Below are 10,636 nucleotides of genomic sequence, written 5' to 3' on the forward strand. Positions count from 1 at the left end.
TGATCGGGACAGAGCAGAGAGGCTGTTCTGACTGCAGCTACTGACCTACATACAAAGTGAAGGGAGTAATGCCTATTATGTAAATTCCTCTGCCATCTTTTCAGGGAAACTGTGCCAACGTTTTTGCCTGGGGCCTCCGCTGTTGGACTAATCCATGTCCAATTTATCCCCATCTCTCACTCTCTCCCCAAAATAGTTACCACAGTGATGATGACATTCATACAAAGCCTAACTTGTGACTAACAGTGCCAAATAGCCATCAATGTAGTTACAAATGTACACTGTCAGCTGGATGTTATATTGTCTGGCGGCAGTTCCTATAGAAAGTATTCATCCCTCTTGGAGGTTTTCATGTTTTATTGTTTTACTGTACAACACTTAAGTAAATTTATTGTGGCTTTTTTAGGCTAATCATCAGGAAATGTCTTTGATCTCAAAGTGAAAACAGATTTCTAGTGAAATTATTAAATTATTATTATAAAAATAAAATATGAAATAGGCTACGTGTTTGAACCTACAGGTGTATTTCAAGTTAAGTCAATCTGTGCGGTAGTCCATAGGGTGTCTATAATATGTAGGCTAGTGCAATCACTTGTTACCCATTGACTACACACAGGTGATCTCCGTTTAGCTAGCTACTTATATGACTGCGCACCAGAAATTCGGAATAATATCAATAAGCATTTCTCTTTTGCCATTTTCTTATTTTCCTGTATCTTTCTGCACACTGGTTCCACATGGTGTCGCTGTTCTGAAATAACGCCCCCACGTTGTTTATTTGTAAGGTCAAAGTTTATTGCATGCGGAAGTGGCATGTAGTTGGGTTTTTTTGTGATTTCCCCCGGTCTTATAACACATCCATGGATTTCCCTTTCAGTGTTTGGCTGCAGTTACAATAAGTTTGTTAACTTTTTTTGCCAGGAGGCTAACGGATGTTAGGTAGGTGGCGGTGAAATCTAGTGGGATAACTGCCGTTAGCATAACGTCATATATAAAAGCACACGGACGTGTCTTTAAAAGGTAACGTTAGAGATATATACAAAACACTTCAAGCTAACTAGCCTGCTACTAACGTTAACTAGCTAGAAATAACACTAACATTAGCTGTTTAATTAACCAATACAGTTTGCACGTAGCTAATAGCTAAGGTTTTGTCCAACACATGTTATGAAGTGTAAACATTAACGTTAGCTAGCTAGTCATTTGATAATTAGCTAGGAAACCTCGAGGATGTCTCATCATGTCTCGTTAACGTCACAGTTAGCTAGCTAGCTAGCAGCTTTTTAACGTTAGCTAGCATAGTTTGGAAGCGTTTAGTCACCGTGCTAACTGTAATTAAGTAACGTTAACTTTCCTAGATACCGTAACGTAGTAACGTTACCGCTAGGTACGTTGAGCTAGGCAGTGAAACTTGACTATTTGATGAGACAAAGCGCTAAAAATAAGTAAACCTGACTATCGTTGTCTACCGTGTAGCTTTAGATGTAGCTAGCTATCTAACATTATATGTCTGTATAAATACAAATAACCGGTGAACCAAACGCTTAGCTAGTTAAAGCACGGCTTGATATTGATGTGTTCCCAATATAAAAGGGGACGGTTATGGTTAGATATTTTTTTTATGTTTATAATTCATTTTGTGTGAGACTTGTGTTTTCCAATCAACAATTAAATAACAACTATTGGATTCTATTTCTATGGCAACAACACTGAATTTTCAGAATGTTGAATGGAGTTTGGCATTGAGATCTCCCCCATGGGTCTTCCCAGTAGCATAGCAATTTTTGTTTATTATATTGGAAAGTGAAAGCGCTAAATAGTTAACTAATTCAGGGTAATTATTTCAAGAACAGCTAACATGTGATGTGCTAACAGTCTTCACTGTCTCTCCAACCTTCCTGCAGCTTCTCCAAATGGCTGCTACAATGACCACCATTGTCCATGATACTACAGAGGCAGTGTGCCTCTCCTCTGAGTACAACCTGTACCTCAAGCCCATTGCCAAAATAACCATCAGCGTGGCTTTGCCACAACTCAAGCTTCCAGGCAAGAGCATCTCCAACTGGGAGGTAATGGAGAGGGTAAAGGCCATGGTAGCTCCAGAACAGTTTTCAGCCCTGCGAATCTCCAAGAGCACCATGGACTTCATCCGCTTTGAGGGCGAGGTGGAAAACAAGACGGTGGTCAAAAGCCTGCTGAGCCGTCTGGATGTGAAGTGCATCAAACTTAGTGGATTTACTGATGTACTGAAGGTATGACTGACATTATACTGGAGCACAATCCCATGATCAAACCTTGCTCGTTATGTTGCTGATTGCAGTATCTGTATCTGGTACTTCCTTGGTTATTTTGAAAGCTGTAGTTTGTGGTGCAGTTGAGTTGTATTGTGTTATACTGACAGATGTTTCTAATGTTTTGCCCACCTCATCAATATCAGTAAGAGTAGAGACTAAATATTAGAAACACCTCTCATCATAATGCAATGTAATTAAACTGCACCACAAACTAGCCATAAAGTTGAATCAACACCTCTTTAAAATTGTTTCAACAAAAACTTTATTTTATTGCAGGGCTGTTGTATTGGACTGCATCAGTTTAATTTAAGTGTACCTACTAAACTGGCAACTATATATATATATATATATATAATATCAACCATCCTCTCCCTCTCTTTCCTCAGGTTCGTGCAGTAGAGAACAAAGTGGACTTCCCTACACGTCACGACTGGGACTCCTTCTTCCGCGACGCCAAGGACATGAATGAGACTCTGCCAGGAGAGAGGCCAGACACCATCCACCTGGAGGGACTTCCTTGCCGCTGGTTCAGCCAGAAGGACAGCCCGTACCCAGACCGGCCCTCTGAAGAGGTCCTTACTGCAGTCTTCCAGGCATTTGGCAAGGTGGGACATGTTTCTGTCTCTGATTTTAATAGAAAATTCACCTGAACACAGAATTCACGTTATGCTATTTGTTTGTTTGAAATAAGATAATTTCCCACTTAAGGCTGGGCCATATGATGATATATATTGTCTATAGTATATATTTTTCTATATCGTTTCTGTCGCAATGTCGAAAATACAGCGTCCAAACTGCGTCACCATTATTTACATCATTAAACGACGCTTTACGTTCTGATTCCTGCCTGTTATGTTCATTTTGCGCCAAAGGTCTTGTTAAAATGAGAAAATACTGAGTATTTTTCATTTATGATGTATTTCATTCACATAGGAGTATACAAAAACAGGCTTTACCATGTGGTTATTTCATGTAGACTAGTTATTGAATTACCAGAAAACATGCTATATATGCATATGGAGATATGAAATAGCCTATATCGGGATAGAAAAATGGGTAACATGTAATGACATGTATTGTTCATGTATTGACTTTTGTGGTGAAACTTTTAATTTGTTTTACTCAAACAATATAATTCAAAGAGACAGCTGTGGTTGTGTGCATTACATGTAAGTGATGGAATTTTCTAAACATATTTGATTGATAAATAAATATTGCAAGAAATCACCAAAAGCCATGTAGCTTATATTGTCACATAATCAATATGAAGAAACTTAGCCAAAAATAACATTACATGTTTGATTTGGTCAATGTACCACCTTTTTGATTATAGGTGCGACATGTTGACATCCCCATGCTGGACCCATACAGGGAGGAGATGCTGGACAAGAACTTCAACACATTCAGTTTCGGGGGTCATCTCAACTTTGAGGCTTATGTCCAGTACCAGGAGTACGGCGGCTTCACCAAGGCCATGGACACTCTGCGCAGCATGAAGCTGATGCTGAAAGGAGACGACGGAAAGGCAGTGGCCTGCAACATCAAGGTACTGCAGGCTCTCGTGGTTGTCAAGTACTGCACATGTTAATGGTTATGGCAAAAACCCCATTATTCGACTGAACCCTTGAAATATTTCCTTCCAGAACAGTTTGTGAGTTAGATATCCTTTGCCTAAAAGCGACCTGTTTCTGAACTTTATGACCTGAAGGACTTAATTAATTTTGATAGTCGTTTGAATTCCTAAATGTGTTCACTCCTAGATAGAGAATTTGATCAATGCAAACTTTAACAGGCAAGTGTTGAGAAAACTTGAGTGTAACTCAAGATTAAGGTGTATATGGAGACTTCTTACCGCCAATAGTGAACATTGCAGGGTAGTGTGTTGGCCAATTAAACTTGTAAACGCACATGGCAATGTGGGATTTCTTTGTAACAATAACAACGTATTTCTTCTTTTTAAATCACGATTATGAAGTTTTTTTAACATGTTGCTATTTTTGCATACCTCTGTTTTGCATGTGAGGCCACAAGTGAATTTCAACTGCTGTAGTGATACTGCAGATAGGCAGATTTTAGCAATTAGATTGTGTTGTTCAGAGACACATAAGACGCTTTAAGACCTTTTAACGAAATAAGAATTAAAGCTGGGTCATCATTATTTCCAAGGTAATGAGGATAGGGGGAGCCAGGTCTCTTAATCCACAGAACAAGGCTTCACTGTGAAATCTACAGTGAGAAAAATAAGTATTTGAACACCCTGCTATTTTGCAAGTTCTCCCACTTAGAAATCATGGAGGGGTCTGAAATTGTCATCGTAGGTGCATGTCCACTGTGAGAGACATAATCTAAAAAAAAAATCCAGAAATCACAATGTATGATTTTTTTAACTATTTATTTGTATGATACAGCTGCAAATAAGTATTTGAACACCTGAGAAAATCAATGTTAATATTTGGTACAGTAGCCTTTGTTCGCAATTACAGAGGTCAAACGTTTCCTGTAGTTTTTCACCAGGTTTGCACACACTGCAGGAGGGATTTTGGCCCACTCCACACAGATCTTCTCTAGATCAGTCAGGTTTCTGGGCTGTCGCTGAGAAACACGGAGTTTGAGCTCCCTCCAAAGATTCTCTATTGGGTTTAGGTCTGGAGACTGGCTAGGCCACGCCAGAACCTTGATATGCTTCTTACAGAGCCACTCCTTGGTTATCCTGGCTGTGTGCTTCGGGTCATTGTCATGTTGGAAGACCCAGCCTCGACCCATCTTCAATGCTCTAACTGAGGGAAGGAGGTTGTTCCCCAAAATCTCGCAATACATGGCCCCGGTCATCCTCTCCTTAATACAGTGCAGTCGCCCTGGCCCACGTGCAGAAAAACACCCCCAAAGCATGATGCTACCACCCCCATGCTTCACAGTAGGGATGGTGTTCTTGGGATGGTACTCATCATTCTTCTTCCTCCAAACACGGTTAGTGGAATTATGACCAAAAAGTTCTATTTTGGTCTCATCTGACCACATGACTTTCTCCCATGACTCCGCCTTGTGGAGGTGTACAATTTTGTCTCTAGTGTCTTTGGACAGCTCTTTGGTCTTGGCCATGTTAGTAGTTGGATTCTTACGATTGTATGGGGTGGACAGGTGTCTTTATGCAGCTAACGACCTCAAACAGGGCATCTAATTTAGGATAATAAATGGAGTGGAGGTGGACATTTTAAAGGCAGACTAACAGGTCTTTGAGGGTCAGAATTCTAGCTGATAGACAGGTGTTCAAATACTTATTTGCAGCTGTATCATACAAAGAAATAGTTAAAAAATCATACATTGTGATTTCTGGATTTTTTTTTTTTAGATTATGTCTCTGACAGTGGACATGCACCTACGATGACAATTTCAGACCCCTCCGTGATTTCTAAGTGGGAGAACTTGCAAAATAGCAGGGTGTTCAAATACTTATTTTCCTCACTGTAAATTAGGGTATAAGAAGCAAGAGAGGGTCAATGTATTGTTAGTTGATTCTGTCCTCAATTTACATAAATAAACAAAGAGAAGGTGTCTTTATGATCTCAACACCTATTTACAGTGCTTTATCTCGCTTGCATATGACATGAAGTATTTTGAAAATGATGGCCCTCATAACCCTTTTTAATCAAGGCACTGTGGTAATCAACAGGCAAGTTATCAATAAATAATATCAAAATTATATAACTATATACTGTAGATTTCAATAATAAGTTGTTGTAGTGCACATTTTTATATCTGTTCTTCACAGTGGCAGGGATGATCTGCCAAGCTACAATAGCTTAAAGCTTCTTTAGCATCTATTTGTTAGACATTTTTGGAGAGCAGGATCTGACTAGCACAAATGATTTTGCTGGACAGGCATTACCACAGCACGAAGGATACTCCAGATTCATTAAAACGGCAATAAAACGTCGTAGATGCTCAAACACTGAAATGTTATTTGAAAAAGACTTTTCTTTTACAAGAAAATTAAAATGCTGTTATACCCTTTTTGTAAGCCTTGTATCTGTGCATTTGTGTTTTACTCAGGTGTCCTTTGACACCAGCAAGCACCTGAGTGAGTTGGCTCTGAAAAGGAGGAGCATGGAGAGGCTGAAGTTACAGGAGCTGGAGAGGCAGAGAGAGGAGCAGAAACGACGGGAGAAGGAAGAGGAGGAGCGCCGTAAGGAGGAGGAGAGGTATGATGGAAGACAAAAGAGAAACCGAAAGCTGGTTTATGATGAACAAGGTCTCCAGAAGATTCATGTAACTCTGTAAATCAGGGCAGCGGCCCCCAGTGCATGGTGTTGTACTCCTGCATTCAAATTGTATGGGAAAGAAAGGAGGAAAGGAATTAATTTTCAGTATAACATTGGTTACTTTTGTTGTCACCCACTCAGTTATGTTTGGTTAATTTAATTTTGCCCTCGCTGTACCAAGAAAAGTTACAATGCATTGCTGTTTGACCAGAGTAGATAGCAAAACGTTACCAGTAATAACACATATTCACAGAGGACAATTTACCTTTTGTTCAGGAAACAGAAGGAGCAGGAAGAGGAGGAGAAGGAGAGGAGGAAGGAAGAGAGATTACGAAAGCGAGAGCAGAAGCTGCGGGAGAGAGAGGAGAGAAGGAACCTGAAAAAGGTCAGGCGACAGCAGGAAGAGGAGCAGAAGAAGCTGCAGATGAAGATCGCCATGGAGGAGAGGAGGCTGCTGCTTGCTCAGCGCAACCTGGAGTCAATACGGCTCATTGCTGAGCTGCTGGCCAGGGCCAAGGTACGGCATGTACACAAAGACACACAATACACTCTCAATGGGTACACACACACACACACACACACACATATACACACACACATCCACCTGGTATGTAATTATACTTGTCATTTTGATACCATACTGAATCAATACTGAATGTCTACAAATTTCACGGGGGGGTGGGGGGGGAAGAATACTTATTTTCGTAACAATCAAGTATCAAAAACTGAGGAGGATCACGCTGTTGGATGCTGTCCTCCTCTCCTACTTAAGTGCCTAACGAATCTATCTCTCTCTCTCTCCCTGACCCTGCCTTTCACTGGTTGAAGCCTGAAAATATTGTAAACGAATTAATAACATAATTAATTACCGGTACACTGGTCGGACTGTTCAGCTCTGTTTCAGACTGATACCTCCGGTTCAGGCTGGTCCTCATCCTCAACACGTGCCTTTTTCAGTCGCGGAAAATACTTTTCAATACTCATCTGGATTGAAGCAGCAAACATTCAATGTAAGAGTAAAAAATGACATAACATTATTTATAATAGGTTTATTTGATTCACAGCTGCTACATATAGTGTTTTGACCTCAACAACCCAATTGCATTTTATCGCAAACTTGCGACCAGTTAACTTTCTAACGCAGGCACAATCGCTTGCTAAGAGTCGGGTCGGTGGTTGTGAATGTGTGATTGTGTAAAGGTGTTCACGAGATAGATACCAACCTTTCGTGAACTTTTTTTAAACCAAATGTGAAAGCACTGTAAGTTAAGCATTATTTTTTAAGCTTCACTAGCCTCATAAATATTCAACAGCAAAGAATACAGTAAGTGCAACTTACTTTGCGTGTCTGTCATCAAGGAGGGCTATTGATGTCGGGGCTCGCTTTCATGACGAGAGTTAGCTGAGAAGATCGATAGCACTCTCTGTTAAATATGAAGACAACACTCCACACAGTTACTTGGATTTTGCTGCTGGTTGTGTGTTTTTTATTTATTTAATTGTTCCTACTATCTGTTCATTTTTTTTGCTCCTCCTCTCCAGGCCGTGAGGCAGCAGCAGCAGGAGAAAGAGCGGGCCGAACAGGAGGACCGCGAAAGGCAAGAGCAGGCCCGACAGAAGGAGGAACTAGCTCGTCTTCAGCAGCTGGAGGCCTGCCGACGCAAGCAGGAGGAAGAGCTCCGGAGGGTGGAGGTGGAGAAGGAGCGAGCCCTGGAGCTCCAGCGCCGTGAGAAGGAGCTAAGGGAGAAACTGCTTGGCAACATGTTAAAGAAGAGCAGTGGTAAAACCACACGATCTGCAGGCACGCAGGGTCAGGCTGGCCCTGTAACGAGTGAGGAGGCCTCTGATCCTGATGGTGTTGTGATGTTGGGGCTTCTTGGCCAGGTGTACGGAGTGAAGGCAGTTGAGAGCAAAGAGAAACGGGCGTCCAAATCTAACGTGCATTCCCAAGTTTCGGGCAAAAACAAAGCAACCGAGGAGAGGAGAGGAGGGGACAGGAAGAAAGGCCGGGAGGGAAGGAGGAAAGAGGTGGGGAGCAGGCACAGCAGGGAGCAAGTGAGGGACCGGGAGAGCTCCCACAGAGAGAGGAGCTCCCATAGCCGGGGGAGGAGGAGGCGCTCCCACAGCTACAGCCGGAGGAGAAGGAGCTCCAGCCACCGCAGGAGGAGCTCCAGTGTTCATAGGAGGAGCCTCAGTCACCGTGGCAGCAGGAGGCACAGCCACAGCCATTGCAGTAGGAGCACAAGCTCCAGCCGTGACAGGAGCCGGAGCAGCAGTGGGAGGAGTTACAGCAGAGGGAGGAGCAGCAGGCATAGTCACCGTAGATACAGCAGAGGCAGCTCTAGGACCAGCAACAAAAGTAAAGACGGGAGGAGTCACAGCCATTACAGATACAAGAAACACAGCAACAGTAGAGACAGGAGCCACTCCAGACGCTAATCTCTTCAATATTATCAGTTTATTTATTGATTTTATTCCCCATTTCCCAGCTTACACCTAAAGTTGAACAAGTTTCATTAGAAGAAAACAAAAATATGTTGGCCCCTTAATTAAGCAATGTGGCACCAAATGGCTTTCTACAGAATAGCGCAGCTTGACAAAAAACAAGAAATCCCTTTTTAAAAGTAAAATCAACTCCACAGATTCAACTGAAACAACATATGTAAGTGGACCCTGTATGTGTAAGGCATGTAAATGGTTACAGTCGATTCTGAGATTTGGTTTTACCTTTTTTTTTTTTTTTTATTTGTTTTTATACATTTCATACTGTTGAATTGAAGCTGCCTACAACTGTTAATTTGTCAATGTTCAATGTATTGACATTTAACAATTTCATGGCATAAAACACTAAATTTACTGTTTTGGTTTTATGTGAAAGACATTGTATCCACGTTTGGACTGAAGTACTCTAAAACTCAATCGGGTATTCAAATTTGATTGAATGTTAGTGATCATTATGTAATTATTGATATGCATTACATGACTGGCTAATACATGTTTGAATTAAAGGTTGATATCATAGACTCACTGTATTTGCTGATTGACACACCAGTCTGACCCTACTGTGAACGCAAAAGTCTGTTGATGACCTCCATTTTCTGCAAGCAAGTTGTCTTTGTGCATGAATAACAGTGAGTTATAGAAAGTGGCAAGTACTGAGAACAAATGTGTTATTTTGATGTGGCACCAGCCTGTTTGTCCACACTGATATGAAGTCTTACACACTTTCAGACCTCATGGCTGCCATAGTAGTGGAAGTCTTTTAAGTGGACAACTGGCTGCTGTTCCATTACAAATGTGAAATTTCCACAGACCATAGGAAACCTCTATGCTTAGGCTGACTTACAAACTGTCCTGTGTTAGCTGCCTGAAATATTTCTCGGAATACTCCTTCAGTATTTGCTGCTGGTCATAAGCAGCTCAGAAAACGCGACTGAATTCCACAACAGACTTGTCGTCGAGCTAAACCAAGCAGCACCATTTTTGATGATTAGAACATTTCAGTGGTCTCTTTGTTTAATTTGAATTTCTGATTGTTTGGAAGAAGTTAGTTTGACAAGGAAAAATGATTTGTTGAGTGAGTTGTGTGACGACTTGATGTTTAAATTCATGATAGCATAATGAATAATATTGGACCTGCCTCAGCAAGCAGTTCTCCCTCTTTCCTCTATCTTATGCAAGTCATAAATACAAGGGATGGCTTTGAGAATTGTCCAATTTCTTCTAAGGTTTTTCACAAGTCTGGGTCAAAGTTAGGAAACCAGTTTCTGAGATTTCAGTCAAACCAGCACAAAACCAAGTAAAAAAAAAAAAAAAGATGTGAGGATGCTTTCATGTTTACAATGTAGTGCTGGATACATTTCTTTAGCCTTACTAGTAACTGGACATACTGTTCACCTTGCTGTATTTCAGCTTTGGGGAAGTCAAGTCCAATAGTTTTGTTGACACTGCTACATCGACATTGTTGTCATGGCAAAGCCCATTTGTTATGTGTACTGTATGCTCATGATCTACTAGAGCATGTCTTGCATACACATTAAAATAAAAATCTGCCACCTTTCCCCTTTAACACTTGTCATGCTC

At 41.1% G+C, this 10,636-nt stretch overlaps 1 protein-coding gene across 4 annotated transcripts; it reads left to right on the forward strand.

Moving 5' to 3' along the window:
• The first annotated feature begins 739 nt into the window (after window positions 1–739).
• akap17a (A kinase (PRKA) anchor protein 17A) lies at window positions 740–10,369 on the forward strand. 4 transcript variants are annotated; one of them, XM_031281734.2, is made up of 7 exons: window positions 740–1,020; window positions 1,902–2,252; window positions 2,681–2,899; window positions 3,628–3,840; window positions 6,345–6,493; window positions 6,830–7,070; window positions 8,096–10,369. In XM_031281734.2, exons 2-7 carry the CDS (start codon window positions 1,914–1,916, stop codon window positions 8,990–8,992), a joined length of 2,058 nt encoding a protein of 685 aa, XP_031137594.1. In that variant the 5' UTR covers window positions 740–1,020; window positions 1,902–1,913; the 3' UTR covers window positions 8,993–10,369. The 4 variants fall into 4 exon arrangements, with proteins under 4 accessions (XP_031137594.1, XP_031137592.1, XP_031137595.1 ...); XM_031281732.2 differs by having other exon boundaries at window positions 1,905–2,252; XM_031281735.2 differs by having other exon boundaries at window positions 741–939.
• Window positions 10,370–10,636: the final 267 nt, after the last annotated feature.

Source organism: Sander lucioperca, chromosome 8 (assembly GCF_008315115.2).
Source record: "Sander lucioperca isolate FBNREF2018 chromosome 8, SLUC_FBN_1.2, whole genome shotgun sequence".
NCBI lineage: Eukaryota > Metazoa > Chordata > Actinopteri > Perciformes > Percidae > Sander > Sander lucioperca.

Excerpts from the sequence above, each read along its gene's own strand:
- akap17a (XM_031281734.2), top strand. The coding sequence starts at position 1,914 with ATGGCTGCTACAATGACCACCATTGTCCATGATACTACAGAGGCAGTG. Across the intron at positions 2,253-2,680 it reads GATTTACTGATGTACTGAAG|GTTCGTGCAGTAGAGAACAA; the intron begins GTATGACTGACA and ends CTCTTTCCTCAG. Across the intron at positions 2,900-3,627 it reads TCTTCCAGGCATTTGGCAAG|GTGCGACATGTTGACATCCC; the intron begins GTGGGACATGTT and ends TTTTGATTATAG.